Source organism: Mya arenaria, chromosome 10 (genome assembly GCF_026914265.1).
Source record: "Mya arenaria isolate MELC-2E11 chromosome 10, ASM2691426v1".
Taxonomy (NCBI): Eukaryota; Metazoa; Mollusca; class Bivalvia; order Myida; family Myidae; genus Mya; species Mya arenaria.
This window is the reverse complement of record NC_069131.1, coordinates 34482944-34501932: the sequence shown is the minus strand read 5'-3', so window position 1 is coordinate 34501932 and position 18989 is coordinate 34482944. Positions and strand designations below refer to the sequence as shown.

Here is an 18989-nt window from a genome sequence, read left to right as displayed (position 1 = left end):
TGGGAACGTGCCTAAGTTATCTATTAAACTAAAATTCTGATAAAGAAAACATGAATAAGCTTAATAAATACATCTTAAAATGGATTTTCGGAACAGCTTTGTGATCGTATATACGATTCTTTGTTTACATGTGCAAGGTAATGATTAACTTGTTCGCTTTTTAATACCTTTATATTGTTAGATAAGATTCGATATTTGGTTTGCAAATGCGTAAAATAATATTTATTTCAAAGCACTCTCCATTTGTTTCAGCCGTTTTAGTCTGCTATGGATTTAAAAATAATATGACAGGCGCAAACAAAAAAAAATGTTTATAAGCGACAGCCATCGTGATATTTGTAATTTACATTTTGTAGAGATAAAGACTACTTTATATAAGTTGAATATATGTATACAATTAGAACATACTTCAAAGGAGAGGGTTTTTGTTTCAAATATGCTTGATTTGATTGACAAAATAGCTTAAATGAACCTGCTTTTTGTTTCTTATTGTAACTAGTACAGAAGAAAAAAAAAGATTGATTTCTTTATTAAAGGCGGGCGACTTAAGGTTAAAAGCTATCAATTGTAACAATATTTATATGAAACACTACAGAAACAAGCTCAGTACCCAAACGATTAAACATAAACCACGTTTTATGGCACAGGATAAACGCCAAAGACATAGAACACAAAAACAAACAAAACATAAAACAAGAAAAAATAAACAAGAGCACGAAACTCCAGAAAACAATATGTGTGTTTATCAAGGAGTGTTACGTACCGTCTCTGAACGTCAGTATAATGTAAATGTACTGGGGGGGTCGAATATTTTGCGTGCGCAACCTCAATCAGACTTATGGTTGGAAGTTTTGATCATTTATAAGATGTGCTGAAATATACTTATTTTTTACAATTATACATTTTATACTTCTAAAACTGGAATGTGGTTTTGTCCTTATATATCAACAATCGTTTACATGATATTTTGACTTCGCAAAAACCAGAAGCAGAAAATTATTTTTAATTCGCGTTTTAAAATAAGGTCTGCCTAGCGATGTTAGAAAATTATATTCTTAATTTTTTTTTTCCAAGCGCATACACTGTCAGGCAAATAACATAATATTTTTTATGTAATATCGAGATTCATAATGTAGTTCTTTGTATTGAAGCTTTATATTAAGCTGAGTTATTTTGTGTGATGTTTTTAAAGGAGTAACTGTTTTTTACTTGCGTCTTTTGAATGACAATACGTGCCAAAAAGTACAAAACACTTTCTTCAGTGTCCCTAATCAGCCCGTACTATATACAAAAGGTTTTTAAGTTGACCGATTTGTTAGAGAATTGACGTGATTGTATTCATAATACGTGTGAACGGTAAACTAAAGATGAATCATTTGGAGATAAGATATTATGTATGTGATATGGATTGGTCACATCACAATTTAGATTAGCAGGGGCATATGTACGTTACTCTGCAGATGAAATGATCTAAGGTGTGGCTTATATCATCATTAAATAGTTTGGAATGAAATGAGTAAACGAAAATGAAATCGATTAACACTTTGGCAAACTCCCCTTTTCATGAGTTATATAAGTGACATGTTTACCTGCAAAACACAAAACAGACTCACGTACGACACATGTGGTAATATGTTGAAGTCGTTACGGTCTGATTAGGGACACTGAAGAAAGTGTTTTGTACTTTTTGGCAATGTAAAATAAAACACCTTGTTAACACTCTATATGCAACAAGGCAAGAAATGGTGCAACTTGGTCAAAATAATATAGTTAATTTTTGAACAGTGTCAAATGCAATTAAATTAATGTCACTTAGTTAAAAAATAATCTTAACACTTTAACTTTTGACATAATAAAAAGAAACATGGTCAAAATGTTTGTTTTCATAGAAGTTTTTTGAAGTATAATCGTGGTTGGTGTGCAGGCAATATCTAGGTTCTTAGGCTAATAATTACAAAATCACTGCTTCTCCACTTTTCGGCTAACAGCAACATAATTAACACCGACTGTTGTATAATCGTGGTTTGTGTGCAGGCAATATCTAGGTTAATAGGCTAATAATTACAAAATCACTGCTTCTCCACTTTTCGGCTAACAGCAACATAATTTACACCGACTGTTGTATAATCGTGGTTTGTGTGCAGGCAATATCTAGGTTCTTAGGCTAATACTTACAAAATCACTGCTTCTCCACTATTCGGCTAACAGCAACATAATTAACACCGACTGTTGTGTATAATTAGTTAAATGTCCAACCATGTGGTCCGGGACAAGTTAAAACTTGTTCGACGTTTATTTTCCCATACAACTATTCGAGACTTGTATAGCCGTCGAATCGAATTTTTGCTGACTTGTCAAGACATGATATTTCAGCAATGCCACATATTGACCTCAAAAGAAGTACCCAATTGTATGATATCAACGTATATAAATTGTATATGAAAATAGTAGGTCTGTCATTATGTATGTACATATTTAAGCTTTTAGTGACAATCTCTTTCTTCTTAAGTACACTAAAAAAGAAAGTATTACCTGTGAACATAAGAAATATTTTGAACATTTATTTAAAAAAAGGTAAAGGACCATCAGCTTTCTTAAGCAAAAACAACAAAATTTGTGTGAATTCGATCGAGTGTTATACATTTCTTATTTACATTTTGAATAACAGTATGTGCCTTATTTTGAAACTAAGTTTTTGTAAGTTGTTGTAATATTGCAAACTATATTATAGAATATTATATACACTATATCTTATTCATAAATGTTATAACAATAATTTACTTTACTGTGTATATTCTTTGTTTTTAGCCCCACTTATATAGTGAAATATTGAACAAACGATCTACATTCATTAGCACAACTCTTATCTGAGGAACCAGTAGCAGCTTTAACACATCCACATACGTGGAATATCTGGGTTTGCAAATAAGTACATTGAAGCGTGCTAATATCAATACATACAACATGACAATATAACACCTCCAAAGATAAAACTGATGAGAACACAAGTATTGCTATGACAATTACTTGTAAACTGTTCGATCCGGCTTGCGGTTAACCGACATAAAAGTTGATACTTAATAATGTATAAATTACTTCCTAACAACTAAACATGCTATGAACAAAACAGTTATCATTTTACTTGTCAAAATAATAGTTAAATGAATATTGGTGTTACTGCAGGCTGTCGTTTATCACAGATAACATAATATATATTTAAAACAATGTATACAGACTACACTGATATAGGGAGCCCTTCATATTTGTAGAAAAAAGAAAAGCGAGAGGAACCACATAACACGGAAACAAACATGTAAAAAACTGTCATATATTCTTGAAATAAATGCTAAATATTCCAATTAAAGTTATTCAAAAATATTTTCAAAAATTAAAGTTGAATTTGCAACGCTGCTGTTTGTTACGCAAGTAAGCCAAAAATATCCCATCATGCTTCTTAAGATACTTCCTTTTAATAAATCAAGAGATCAAACGAAGGTATCCTTCGATTTTATTTAAGATATGACCACAACATTACTTGGGAAAACACGGCAGACGAACTGATAATGCAAATATTACCAGAATACTTTAACTCGTACTATCCCTATATAGTGTACATCCAACATGCAAAATGTTTTCATTTGATCATTTCTCAGAGACATTTCAACAAGCCACTGAGTGTAGGAATTGTGGTTGCTGCGCCGAGGGAAATTACGAGACTTGCTCAAGTGGCTACTGCAATAACGGGTGCATAGATGGATATTGGGGAACCGCATGTTATAACAAGTGCAATTATAACTGCCTTAAATGTTCTGGAAGTGATGGCTATTGCTCCGAGTGTAAACCTGGGTACTTCGGGCGGAAATGTGAGCGTCCATGCGGATCTCGTTGTTCTAAATGCCACAAGACTTATGGATGCCAATCCTGTAAACATGGTTTTTGGGGAAATATTTGCAATCAACAGTGTAATGAATTGTGTTTAGGGTGCAGAAAATTTGACGGTTACTGCAATGATTGTGTAACCGGACACTATGGTTCAGATTGTAATAGTGTATGTGGAAGCCAATGTAAATATTGCAATCGACTGGGAGGGTGCATAACTTGTCACAATGGGTATTATGGCTCAACATGCGAAAACACTTGTGGCTCTTATTGTTCCTTTTGCGATAAGAATTTAGGTTGTACGTATTGTTCAAATGATAGGTTTGGAAACACGTGTCAATATAATTGTAAATCGAATTGCATTCATGGAGCATGCAGGTCTGACAAAGCATCTTGTTTCTGCTACAGCCATTTTTCCGGAAAAAGATGTCAGCGATGCAGTTTAGGCTTTTTTGGCGCCCATTGTAGCAATAAATGCTCCGTAGGCTGTAATAATGAATGCTCTGAGGACAACGGATTTTGCACATGTAAATCCGGTTGGTCAGGAGATATATGCGATAAATGTATGAATGGATTTTACGGCAATTCTTGCAGCAAACGTTGCCGTAATAAGTGCGAACAGTGCACAGCGCTGTATGAATGTCAGAGTTGTAGGCCTGGTCGCTCTGGATCCTATTGTCAGTACAGTTGTGGTAAAGGCTGCATTCATGGTATATGTTCCATTTCATCTAGCTTTTGCAACTGCATCAATGAATATTTTGATGAAACACAACATTGCAAAGAATGTGTACCTGGAAGGAATGGTCAAACTTGTCAGCAAGATTGTCCAACTGCGTGTTTATCATGCGAAAATGAGTCCAATTGTCTACATTGTCAAGATGGCTACTACGGTATAGCCTGCCAACATAAATACCCTAACCATTGTTCAAATGAAGTTTGTAAACAGAATAATGGTTCGTGTTTTAGGTGTAAGGATGGATATTTTGGAGAGCACTGCAATAACGCTTGCTCAGAAAACTGCCAATCTTGTCACAAATTTGGTTTATGCACAGAATGCAGACCTGGATTTTCAAACACTAACAGGCAGTGCACATGTAGAACAGACATTTGCGTCAATCCTGCAAATTGCGACTCATGTACAAATACGTCTTTTTTTGCTAATATGAATGAGTGTTGCTTGTGCAATCTCCATAAATGTGTTTCCTGTTCAAATACCTTGGGTACCGTAAATTGCAAACTTTGCGAAAGTGGATACTTTCCAGGAAATAATGGGCAGTGTGAACCATGCATGTCAAAATGCTTCCAACATAGATGTGATTCCTCATCGGGAAAATGTTTAAAAGGATGCTCTAATGGATACTGGAATCAAAACTGTGAAAAAGAGTGTGATCCAGAATGTTCTTCTTGCAATCAAGAAGATGGATTGTGTTCACAATGCAAAAACAAAACAAAACATGGGACAGACTGTAGACTGGTATGCAGCACTACCTGTAAAGATTCCACGTGTGACATAGCTGGTTATTGTACATATGGATGCATTACAAATACCTTTGGAATGCAATGCGAAAACAAGTGTGATGATTATTGTTCACCAAAGGACAACATAACACTTTGTTCTGAAAGGACGGGAATGTGTTTACACGGCTGCAAGACGGGCTACAAGGGAACATTTTGTCCTCCAGGTAAAACTGGCTTTATTTACAATATGTAGTATCGGCATTATAGTTGACGTAAGAGTGTATTTGTATGTGGTATTTAGTTAACTGGTTACTAAAACAGTACGTTTGTTGTACAAAACTTATTGCAATAATATTGCCGAAATATATTTTTTTGCAATTATTTTTATGCATGGCTTCTATATCATTTTACTATTGAAATGTCCATAGTCATCACAACAGAAGCGGAACAACAACCATCGTCAATTGCGTCTTGGTTCGGGAATTGGTGGGGTAGTTGTTGCTATTGTTGCCATTGTGGTTCTTGGAGTATTCTTGCTTGGAAGACGGTAATTAACGAAATATATACTGCTGTTTAAAGCGAAAGAAACTGCATTCATTATAATTAATCGTGCTGTAAAGGTATGGATAATTTACATATTTGAAACTAAAACTGAATCCCTTGTATTTCTAGAAGAGGACATTTGAGAAATAAAAGAAAATCACATGAAACAGAACCTGAGAACTTTTCTGCGTTGTACGCAACAGTGAACGAACTAAGTACGTAAGCGTTTTGTATTGCATGTAGTTAATGATGTATTTTGAGTATTCATTGCAAAAGGGTGACGGATACGTATCACATATGTTACTAATTGTTAACGTTCCGAAACATTTAAAAGCTATCATAAATAAAAACGAAACCGGACGAAAAGCATGCGTTCTCAACATTCAGTGATCCTTCAAAGCTTCACTCTCACAGCTTACCCTTTTTACAACTTTTTAACTTAATTAATGTTTTATGGCTTAAACCGTTAGTAACGGTTTGAGAAAAAAATGCATTAAACATCAATTTTCCAACTTAAAATCTGCGATCTTATTTTTTGACAGCCGTCTTATATAACTGGTTTCCATGGATGTTCGCAAAAAGTGGACCGAAAATAAAACAGTTGTCAAAACGTTCAATCTGTGAAAGTGCAGCTTTAAGCAAACCCTCTTTTTAAATGAGGTTTTATTGAAAGGACAACTGGATGTTAAAGGAAGGCCTTATTTAAACGAATATGTTGCCTTTTCTGTTTGTATTTAGGACCTTCTAGTGCAGAGAATGCCATTGAGGATACCGACAATTTTCACTCTGTCACCATCACAGTAAACTCCAATTACCAGAGGTTACCACTGAAGAGCTCTGGCAAGGATAACACGCTTATTTTGACTGAAGATAATCTTGAAATTGGTAAGCTGGTTATCTAACAAGTATAAATGACAGTTTGTATTTTCACACAAAAACACTTTCACTTATATTTACGTTTTTTTTAGATGAAGATGATGTTTGCGTACGGGAAATCACAGACATGTTTGATGGAAATGAAGGTGTTTATTACAATAACGCAAATGAAGTTAGCAAATTCAAACTGATGCTGGCGGATTTACCTGCATATGTAAGAAAAATATGTATGAAGGACCTAGAAGAAGAAATCCAGGTACCCTGCACTGCTTTGATGTACAAACTGTTGTGTTAAGCATGTGTTTTTGTACTATGTTATGTGTTACACTTAATATGGCGTGTCTAGTTTTACGTACATTTTGTAGTTACTCATAAACATTGTCAATATTCGAATTAGAATATTGATTAATTTTAATAGTTTTTTATTCTTGTAAGTTTTCAATTTGCAGAAAGTACCGTATGGTCTCGTAAAACCTTATGAAGCTTCACAAACGAAGTTAAACATGCACAGAAACAGATACAAAGGAATATATCCGTGTAAGATACCTTTCATTTTGTAGAAATCAGGTAAATTCTGTTGTCTTTAAAGTGGACTACTTTTTTATTTTCTATACGAATAAATGTTGTATGTGACTGGCGTTACTGACGCTGACTGTTGATTTCCTTTTTCTTGATCATTTTCCATTTTGCTTGACATTTTTCTTACGTTATTAAGTACGATAACCATAGCCTTATAGTATTGTTCTCGTGTTTTCAATTGTATTGTTGATGTCTTTTTTAGATGATGACACGCGAGTTGTTGTACGTGGAGGAGACACAGATTATATCAATGCAAGCTATATAGACGTAAGTCTAAACGACGTATCATCATCATCATCATCATCATCATCATCATCATTATTATTATTATTATTATTATTATTATTATTATTATTATTATTATTATTATTATTATTATTATTATTATGTGTGTTATGTGTATTACTCATATATTTTTTAATATTGTGTCAGTTCTTTGGTATGTCCGCCCTATCATATTTATAAAGCGAAATGTGGAGTTTATTATTTAAAACCAGTTGTATTTGTCAAAACTATAAACATGTGTTGTGATTGTTTTTGTAAAAACGTATGTGTCGCATGTAATGTTAAAGTTTGTATAACTACTGTTGTTTTTATTTTACTTCAACAGTGCAGACAATAAATATGCATGTTAGTTTGAACAATTCCATTCGTATAAACGCAATGTTAAGGCCATCGCTGTTTCTGATTTCAAATGCTATAATTGAACTCTTGGTAATCGTTAATACAACTCGTGAAAAAATGTAAAATTGAATGACCGTAAGCAAAATTAACATATCTTCTTTCTTACAGGGTTTCAGGAAACGAAATGCATACATAGCTGCTTTGGGTAATCTGATGTACTTATTAAACGTGTGTTTATAATAAATTGAACATCTGCGTAACAAATTTAAAACAAGAAAACTAATTGTTCGTAAAAAAAACACATTTAAGTTAATTCCAAGTACATTACGTATATAGTGTATATTATACAACATTAAGGTCCAATGGCAAAGCAGCTTGGCGATTTCGGTCAATTCTGGCGAATGGTCTGGCAACAAAAAGTGGAGAAGATTGTAATGGTGACCAACTTTGTAGAGGGCCAGGTAAGGTGTTTTTTTCAATGACAAGTTTGTTTTCTGCTATGATTAAGAGTGTTGTGGTTTTGTGATGAATGGACAAGAAGTGAAAATAATAAATATGTAGTTTGAACTACAACGATCTACAAATTTAAATAACAACAATATAATATGAACTATGGTACTCCATTATGAATACAATAAACATTATGCAGATGGAATATTATGTTCTATCGGTATTTTAGAATATTAAAAAATATGGTTAAGATTATGAAATATTATATAATTTATACAATGCTTTTACGGCATAAGATTGCCGTTGCCATTAGTCTGTTTTATTATAATACTTTAGGGCAACGTTATCTCAGTATAGTTAATAATTAGTTATTTTTTGTTTCTTTGCAGAAAACCAAATGTGAGCAATATTGGCCTGATAACGGTAAAAGTAAACTATACGGCGATATACAAGTTGTGTGCAAGACTGAAAATTTGTACGCAGATTTCATTTTGAGACAGTTTACGTTTTCCAAGGTAGAGTTGAATTAACTTGGACATTGCCAGTAATTTCAGAATAAACGAAAACAATTTGGCTAATTGAATCTGATCAATATTACCCTTAGCCTATAAGTGATAAAAATGACAAAACAATATGTGACTTAAGAGTATGGTAGAGCATCTTCGGATTCGCACGACTGACCCATTTTATGACACTCCATCCCTCAGCTGTCAATCAGTTACCAGTACTGAGTACTCAAATGTCAACCGACAAGGTATGGGACAGGTATTGGACAGATACCATGTTTAGCGTCTAGGTTTCCAACATGTAGCCTCCCGCATGCAAAAAGGCCATAATACAAAGTAACATTTGAGAAACCTAGGCAGAAAAAGCTCAAATAAGATTTAATAAATAGTTTCTGAAATATTGATGTCATCTTTAATTGCACGCGGAAGTTTCTCCCTAATAATATGAAGAAAACACTGTATGGGATAAGTGTGATTTCAGGAAGGGAGGCTAAAACATATAATTACTTTGAATGACTCAATAGTCCCCCACTTGAAAATAAGTTTTCACTAGATCTTGAAATAAGTATGTGCACTTTATAGTTGTTACGGGATTAAACTAGCGCGATAATGACTTCCTTAAAGGTGAATGTTTTTTTTTGTAAATATGTTAAATATTTCAACCACAATAAAATATTAACTTACCGATTGTTTTGTTACAAGTTTGAATTACTCATATTCCAAATGGCATGCATCGTAGACATATAACATCACAACACGAGGTTATCAATATGAACAAATGCTTTACTTTATTGTTCGTTTCCGAACAGGGTATACAGAATTCCGAAGAAAGAAATCTGCATCACCTTCAATTCACAGCGTGGCCAGACAAGGACATTCCAGATAACGTCACATCAATTATAGAGTTTAGACAAAAAGTGAACGCCTTGCCGAGTACCTTTGATGGACCAGTTATAGTGCATTGCAGGAGGGGTGACAAGCTTTGGTTTTGATTATGTAACCGTTCATTCCCTATCTTGAAGCAAATGTTAAAAAAATGCATGTGAGGAAATAAATTCAAAAACATTTAGGTCGAAAAGAAAGAAAATAGAGAAGCGATTCACATAACAATCTTGGTTTTGTTTAATAGTGTAAATCGTTTATAAAAGTATGTTTTTGTATTAGATAATTAAATAAAATTTAAATTACACTAGCTTGGAAATATGTATTTCAATTTGATTTATACTATGATAAAGAAGAATAAATATTTTGGTGATAGGTAATAGGTATATCAATACAATTCTTTTCATGATCTGCCTTTCTGTTAACTGCACCGGTTCGTTCCGATATCTTTCACTCATAGCCATTGTGATCTTATAAGTCAAATTTATTAGCTAACGCATAGCGGGGGTGAATTGCCCCGGGCTTGGTTGTAAATCTAAAAAAGCATACAGTCCGTATATTAAGACTGGATGACTAATTGAGAAAGTAATTTCCTAAGATAATTCCATACGCAATGAATCTATATAACTACATCACGTGGCATAATAACGTTAACGATGCATTATATTTATTGAAAAGAGATTAACAACATGACTAATTATTTTCTTAGTCCCCATTAGCAAAATTAAACAACATTCATTCTATAAGCCATATTCCTACAACGAAAAGTGTCCCAGTAACTTTGATCTGACATTATAATTTCCCATGGATCGATGCATACACTTCTCCCATAAAACATTACATGTGCATTTATGAACTAAAATTGATAACGTCATTAACGTTTCCCATTAAAATGTATCCTTAAGCTATTTGATATAAACGCGTGATTTAACTCGTAATCATACATTACATGTATTTATAAAACTCAACGGTCTTTCCTAAGCATATCTTGGAACACACGGGAATCAAAGTTAAAGTTTAAAAGCATTTTCAGTTTTGTGAGTTAAATTGCTTTCCATCTCGCTGAGCATTTACTTATCACATCATGTAAGTCTGAGAGTATTGAGTATGTTTACGCCAGAAATAGTGAAATAAATACATTCTACGATTTACAGGTATAATATCGTAGATTATAATGATGTATTAAAGTAAACACATTGAAAATAGTAGTAATTGTAAACTAATCTTAATAGAATTGAGGAAAAAGAATGCATGTTCTTATGCTCTCTTCTAGGTAGATACAATATACAGGTATTAAGCTTTGTATGTCTTCAGTGCCGGTGTAAGAAGAACGGGAACCTACATAGCTCTGGACATTCTGACCAAAGAGGGGGAAGCAGTAAGAGCAATAGATATCCCGGGATGTGTTCTCAATATGAGACAGAACAGACCAAGCATGATTCAGACTTTGGTTAGATGCTTACTGATATATCTGTTGTATGGGATTAGTAAATGAATAGGCACAAAAACGCGAGGTTCGATATTCAATGGTTCCAGGGAAACAATTCTAAAGTACTCTTTCTGTAAAAAAGTAGGTGAAAAAATAAGGCATTTATAGGACAAAAGAAATATTGTATACTTCATTTTTTATTTGATTTCTTGTTAGTTAATTGTTGTTTCTTTTACTCATTACCAATTTGAATTTCTACGTCTGAACATTTCAATGCCAAATGCAGTTTATGAAAATGTAGCATTAATTCATAATATAAAGTATTCCAGCACTACGTCCGAAAGTTGAATAATCTTAATTCACTGTTTATCTAATAACTATGATTACTACTTTCAGAGCCAATACAAGTATCTACACCAAGCTTTGGTCCATTCATTGACACTTGATTGATCGTTGATAAAAAGAGAACACTACCATGAATATATGCATATGATGTCCAGCAAACAGGAAATACAGAAGCAGTTTGAGGTAGGATTGTTACTCAAATTATCAAAGATTATAATAAATCATTGTTTAAAATAAATGCAAACACAGTTAATCATTATCCAGATAAACGATATCGGTATAACGATAACTTGGATTAACAATTTTCGAAAATGATAGGGTTCGTGTATTATTGGAGGCATAAAATAAGCAGTCGTGAATATGTTGTTGTTTTTTGTTTGAATGATCGTTTTCAATATTTTTGATTATTGTTTAAAAAATAAAACTTAGTTAACTTATTTCGTTCGGCTCTTCTCCACTTGTTCGGCAGCGTGTCGTGTGAGTAATTTTCATTTGGCGTTAGATAGACATTTCAAATCAGACTGTGTAAACCAGCCATTTTATACAAACTAAACTCATCCAAAACAAATCACTGAAGATCTGACATCGTTGTATAATTCAGAAGTGTGCTCAGTGTCTGTCTCTTACAAGAACAAACTGTGCTATAACCTCAGACCGAGGCCCGCGTCTTATCAAAGTATAGTGTGAAACTATGCGGATTTCCATTTACGAATTCAAAGGATGATTGCTAACTAGCCGTCAAATATCAAATCGGGACCGTAGTTTTGACTTCGAAATGGCGATCAATTCGAAATGGCAATATCGGATTTTTGACCAAAGTATAATTTGAATAAAGTCGAACACATCAAAACCCAAACATTAATTATAAACAACGATTGATTTGGATAAACGGAGCTCGGATTTACGGTGTTGAAATGCACTATGTAACTTCTACATATAAATTGTGCATGGTTTACGTTAATACTATTCATATATGATGTTGCATTCTGATTATACGTTAGAAAATGCAAATAAACCAAGAGCAAAAGTCGGATCAGGAACTACAGGCTACGGAAAAGAATCGGCTTCTAGTAAAAATGAACAGGAAACACGCAGATATACCAGGTACCACGACTATTATGATTGTAAAAGTGCAGCATTTCTTTAACTGACTGAGATAATATATTGCTTATATATCAAAAGCAACTATTTAGACAAATATACATGAAATGAACATTTTCAAAATACGGTAATCGTACATTTAACTGTAATAATGTTAAATTATGTTTGTTATCTTGTTCAAAGGGCCGGTACCTATCCTTATGACCGTTGGTATCATCATTCCTTTGATTTTAATGTGCCACTTGCTGTTGTGGCGCGGTCTCTGCTGTTGCCGATTGATCATGCACCCTCATACGTACATGCCTAAATCCCGTCCCTGCTTTTGATGAAGAAACGTTAAAGTTTACTATATGTTCACATGATCTACATTATTTGTATTGTGCACTGTTAGGTGATGCCAACAGACCACGTCTTTATCTGTTTTTTAAAACCAGGCGAATCTGATTACATCAATGCGATATACATCAACGTAAGTATATGTTCTAACCAAACCTGATAGAATGGTTTAAATATATAGCTGGATGAGATTCGTCAATCGCTCACTATGCCTCATTCTCAACAACGGGCGTGCGATAACATATTGTTATCGTTTTATTTTTATATTGATATATCATTTAATCTATGTTGACAAAAACAGGTTAATTTGTCAGTTTAAAACAAGTTTGTTTAATTAAAGAGGTAAAGTATTAAACTGAAATTGTAACGCTGACAAACGTTTTCGTTCAAGCTTTTGATGATATGATATTTTGTCGAAAGCATGTTAATCTTATAGCTCTATTTGGTTTGTAATAAAAATACACAGTCAGCAGAAGATTACATTTTAGGATTTTAGGATAAGAACGATATAAATTTACCAGTAGAGTTCCTTACCCTGTTGTTATAAATTGCAGCTGGCATTTGAGGCAGTTATTACTGATGAAGTTATTATCATTAAAGATATATTATTTAGTACAAAGGTTTCTCGATGTCAGACTTGTTGAGATTTGTTGGCTTGCTGAAACATATTTTTCATTACATTCGTTTTAAATAAACTGATAAAAAGGCAAAATAAATGTTAAATAATACTCTGTATAAAGGCCTACCATACGTTAAAGACGAGTTAGTAAAAATGCGTGTGTCACTTTCAACTTCTTTTTAGAGTTTCAAAACAAAGAACCGCTTATTGGTTGCACAAACACCTCTACCTGACACAGTTTCCGATTTCATTGCACTTGTTGTTCAAGAAAACTGTTCCTGTATTGTTAGTATGAAAGCACAGGTAAATTATAGACAAGTCTGATTTTTGAAAATGACTTTAAGTTAGTACATTGACACCGACCATTGGATGCTTCTCTGTATATGTAAATAGTGTCTAAGTTTTATCATTACGTCCTTAAAAAAGCGTTGCAAATTGTATATTACCCTATAATGTTCACTATTAAGCGATTTTTATGTATTTAGCACTAAATATCATAATAAAATTTGAAAAGTACAAAGAAATCTTAATCGAGTTGCAATTTATGTAAAAGCCTCTATATCGTATTCAGGTTTGAACAAAATAACTGGTTTCCTGTTACTTATATACTTTTATCCAGGGGATTGGCTTGTACGTTCCTGGTGACTATCAACCAATGACGAAAGGTGTGATTACCATACTTTCCACAAGAGTTCAAAGTACGAGACCCTTTGTAAAAAGAGAGCTGCATTTTAAACACGACGGAAAGGTATGAAAATAGCAAAATGTCATATTTGTTTTGTTTGAAAACTGAAAGAAAATGTTTTAACAGTTTCCTATGGTTTATATATAAACAAATATATTCTTTCTAGTCTAAAGTTAATGAAAAATAGCATAAGTAACAACAACCACAACCGCACCAACACCAACAACCGCAGCATCAGCAATAATAAAACTACCAACACCATAAACAATAACAATCTGTTGTGCGTTTGCGATATTATATCGCAAGCATTATGTCTAAAAGATAGTTTTCGCTGGATTTTAGACCAAGTCGGAGGTGAGAATACCACACTATGAATATATAGATTTGGATAGAAATTACAATACTCCCAAGTCAGCAGAGCACTTTGTTGCCTTCATCAAAGAGGTTGAAAACGCATCCAAATCATCCCCCTTGAACGGACCGATACTGGTGCATTGTATATACGTACAATCTTTTTATGAGCTCAAAGTCGCCTTCAGATTTTGTCTTAGTGTTAATATTTAAAAAAAAAATTTGATATTACAAGAAAATAATTAATTAATTAATACGGTCGTAGATACCAATCTTTACATGACATATTAACATTGTGACAGGAACAGCGCTGGTAAGAGCGGACTTTTATGTGTTGTCTCGACATTACTTGAAACACTGAGTGAAGATAATGAAGTCAGTGTGGTCAATGCGGTAAGGAAAGTCAGAGCAAGACGACCGCTTTCCATTCCAAATAAGGTAAATATAAAACTACTTTTCAAACAAATCAGTATACATGACTTATGTTTGGTATTATTATTGCACCACAATGGTACAATGAAAACCACAATGACAAACCAGTAGTAATTTTAACGATGAGTCTGTAGAGAGGCGCCAAGTTCAAAACCTAACATACACTGAACGAGAGACACATTGAATAACAACTGCTTGTTTAATACGAATGTACATGAATGATATTTGCATTTATTGCACAAGAATAAACTTTAATAGTTTGTATCTTTTGACTTTTCGAGTCCATCATATGTTTGTTTGTTAAACTACTTAATATATGTTCATTTGTTTTCAAGGTCGACATATTTGGTAGTGTTAATACCAATGTGGCATTCAGATAGCATAATAATATAAGTATATATCATGTGTTTCCGGTACGGATAGAAAAAACCGACCCGAGGGCACGTGCGTAAGCCGGTAACGAGGCTTGCCGAGTTACCGGCCACGCAGCGTACCCGAGGGTCGGATTTTCTATCCGTACCGGAAAAACATGATTTATTTTTTTTCTTGCATATCTTAATTTATCAATTTGTGGAAAAAAATGACGTAGAAAACGAACTTTTGTACAATTACACCAATGAGCGCGTGCGACGTTGTTTACTGACATCATAGAGTGCAGATATTTTAAATACCTAAAAATAGCGTTTTTTTACGATTATTTATTTTCAAATTTAATTTAAAGTCTTGCAAACATATATATTTGATTGCGCTTTATTGAAATGGCATAATATATTTTTCATAAACCAGACAATAAAAGAAATAAGAAGTGGCGCGTTGTTGCGCGTGACTCATCTTACATGGAGTATGTAAGATGGGTTTTTCCAGCACCGGTCACATGACCGGAAACACACGTCCGGTATGCAAGAAAATAAGTAACGATCGTATTGTATCGCCTAGAAGGCATCCAAGTGATTACGTTCTTTATGTTATCGAATCACATTTTTACTTTGGGAGATTTCGTCTTTTTTATATTTTTAAAAACTGTCTATGCATAATGATCATTGCTTTGAATGCAGGTTTAATTTTTCAGGAACAATTTTACTTTTGCTACGAATGTGTTCTCCAATCCTTGAATGCAAAAGATGACGCTGTGAACTACAACACAAGTGCGGGTATCAAGAGGAAATGAACACGGCTGACCATTTTGATACAATTTTTGACGTCGAACGTTGCCCTTTTCAAGAACACATGAATATTTACATCCTATATATATTGGCAATACTCATTAATTTTACAGACCTAAATTTCATACCGTCTATGCAGAATACTTTGAATAAGATATTCATGAATTAAAAAATCATTTGGACGAAAAATATAGAAAATATGTAAGAAGTCCACGTAATTCTGGATCACCCCTCGTATGACATGTTTAGCTACATTACTTATAATTTGCAGACATGGTGACACTTGTAAACATAACATAATTGCAGTTCTGCATCACCGTAATCACATACATTACAAAACACTAGTGTTTATCTGTCTATCTGTCTATCTGAACATTGTTTTGTGAATATCATTGTAACTATTTGCAGAATTACTGCTATCATTGCTTGAACCATAATTTAGTGTATTGTATTTGATCAAAACGAGATCCCAAAGGAGAGGCATTAATTCAAACTTATCGTGCGATAGGTACCATTTGATAGGATACAGCGATTGTTCAATGTATGCACATCACTTTCTGCACAGTAAGCTTGTCGATATAATAAACAAAATATACCACACGGAACCCTCGTGATTGAAACTGGAACTTTGATGCAGCAAGTGTTGCTTTAATGTTTCATAAACGCATTGTATATTTTAATTATCATGTTGTTTACATTATGTGTATTGAATTATGCTGGTTGCCTTTGTAGAAGCATCTTTGAATACACAATAAATGAGCAACTTGTACAAAAAAATGTCCAAGCGATTAAACATGATTTGTTTCATTTTTATAAAAAAAAATGTTGTATTTAAACGAGCCTTTAAGTTTGTTTTAAATGGTTTAAAGACGAGATGTATTGTACGAGAAGATTTGCACTTAACATAATAGTGTATTGAATATTTAAGCCTTTGCATAACTGTTGCTTCATAGCATAATTAATTATTTTATAGAAGTTATATTTTTATCTAAAAATAGTTTTCTGATAGTATTCTATGTTTTCTACGAACTTGCATTGGCCTTAAACATACACTTTAAATAATCCGTATAACATTAAACAGTTAATTTAAAAATAATTGCATTATTATTGATCAAAAGGCAGAATGTGGAAAGGCAAACATGTCCAAGGGAACAAAAAATATCACGCCTAAGTCAATCTTATATGACATTAATATCAAAGTGAATTGATGAATCTGAAAACAGGATTTTTGTCTGTTTACTTTTTTCTTTGTTATTTTTCATTGTATTAAAGCATTTTTTGTATTGAAATGTTTTAATAAAGTTCCATAAAGACCTGTTTCAAACATACATGTTGTATATATCCTAATACCGAATAAAATATCTTATTCTCTGTGACTAGTTGGATCAAGTCTGTGACGTTATAACATACTTCCTATCAGATTTCCAAAGATTAGCCTCAACAAATTAAGACATATATATGGAGAAATGAATCAGTGAATTATGTTTTTGATACATAAAAGTGCCTGATTCTAAATAAATAAAGCCATTAGTACAATGATACTTATATTATATTTAGTTAAACAAATGGCATACTATTAGTAGTGTTCCTTGTTTTCGGCTACTTCTTAACATTTCCTTCCATATCGGACAGTAACAAGAAGAATGAACGTAACATTACCGAACTCAATTATACCACATTTGTTTTGTTACACAGTACAAAACTGCAGCCCTCATGATATAAATGACACACCTGTGTTAATATAATATTACCAAGATGTGCCAAGTGTGTCAAGTACACGACTGAAATAAGAAATAACAAGTGAAAACATAAAACAGAAACGTAAAAGCTTTAATAGGCAATGACAACAACTAGAAAATATTTAATTTTAATAGCAGTGCTCTCCCATACACTAGTATGTTTAAAGCTGGTATATCTAAATGAAATATCGAACGAAATACTGTTATTCGTGATACTTTTTTTCAACTAGCCTTATTTGCATGTTAATATGTTATCTTAATTTGATTAACAGCTTTCCTCCAGTTATTCATACACTTGTTCTCCTATTTATTTACATTTTTACAAAAAAGACCAATCAGTAACTGCCTGGTTTTGATCAATTAATTATTATTAAATGAACTTATCTGGTCTTTACCACCACGATCAAACGTTATTCCACCACGAACAAACGTTACCTTCACCACTTCACCTCGTCACGATTTGACTCGGTGTTATATGTTTGATTTAATGCTTTATTTTCTTTGACATACACCAAAGAACATTTGTTTGTTTTGTGTCATTTCCGCACTAAAGCCATGTTCCTAAGTTAAGTTTCTCACTGGTCATTATATACACTAACTTCACAATATCTAAACTACAATATTTCTCATAACACTTAAAACAAAGTTCAAACCTTATTGGAAACAAACTTTTATTAAGATATTTTAATTTGACTATGCAATTGTTCAGGAAAGTGATTTAAGTAAGGAAATGACTTTGATGTTTTATGAATACCGACCAAACTCATCATATCAAGTGAGAACTAATGAACATCCACTTTTTTCAAATCCTAAGGCTTACAAACTCAAACAGTTATTGCCACAATGCCTTATAATTGTATAATGCTTCAAAGGCAGCATATTCATATATTGGAAGTGGATACAATGCATAGAAAGTATTTTTGTTAACATTCGTAAAAGATATTTTAGACTATACGTTTCTTCACAACCCCGAGTATAAGTTAATATAAATA

The 18989-nt window shown here is 33.0% G+C and overlaps 1 protein-coding gene and 1 long non-coding RNA gene across 7 annotated transcripts; both read left to right on the top strand.

Annotated features, from left to right (window-relative positions):
* On the top strand, positions 1–6759 carry LOC128204227 (multiple epidermal growth factor-like domains protein 11). Of its 3 annotated transcripts, none has more exons than XM_052905616.1 (5): positions 1–137; positions 3654–5561; positions 5778–5884; positions 6010–6095; positions 6619–6759. In XM_052905616.1, exons 1-4 carry the CDS (start codon positions 80–82, stop codon positions 6028–6030), a joined length of 2094 nt encoding a protein of 697 aa, XP_052761576.1. In that variant the 5' UTR covers positions 1–79; the 3' UTR covers positions 6031–6095; positions 6619–6759. The 3 variants fall into 3 exon arrangements, with proteins under 3 accessions (XP_052761576.1, XP_052761575.1, XP_052761577.1); XM_052905615.1 differs by having other exon boundaries at positions 5766–5884; XM_052905617.1 differs by lacking the exon at positions 5778–5884.
* Positions 6760–9900: 3141 nt separating this feature from the next.
* LOC128204228 (uncharacterized) lies at positions 9901–17623 on the top strand. 4 transcript variants are annotated; one of them, XR_008256128.1, is made up of 10 exons: positions 9901–9957; positions 11112–11247; positions 11623–11754; positions 12573–12675; positions 13064–13141; positions 13811–13930; positions 14247–14375; positions 14655–14801; positions 14966–15101; positions 16165–17623. It is a non-coding gene; the product is annotated as an uncharacterized LOC128204228 (long non-coding RNA). The 4 variants fall into 4 exon arrangements; XR_008256129.1 differs by having other exon boundaries at positions 9913–11247; positions 14655–14666; XR_008256127.1 differs by having other exon boundaries at positions 9914–11247.
* Positions 17624–18989: the final 1366 nt, after the last annotated feature.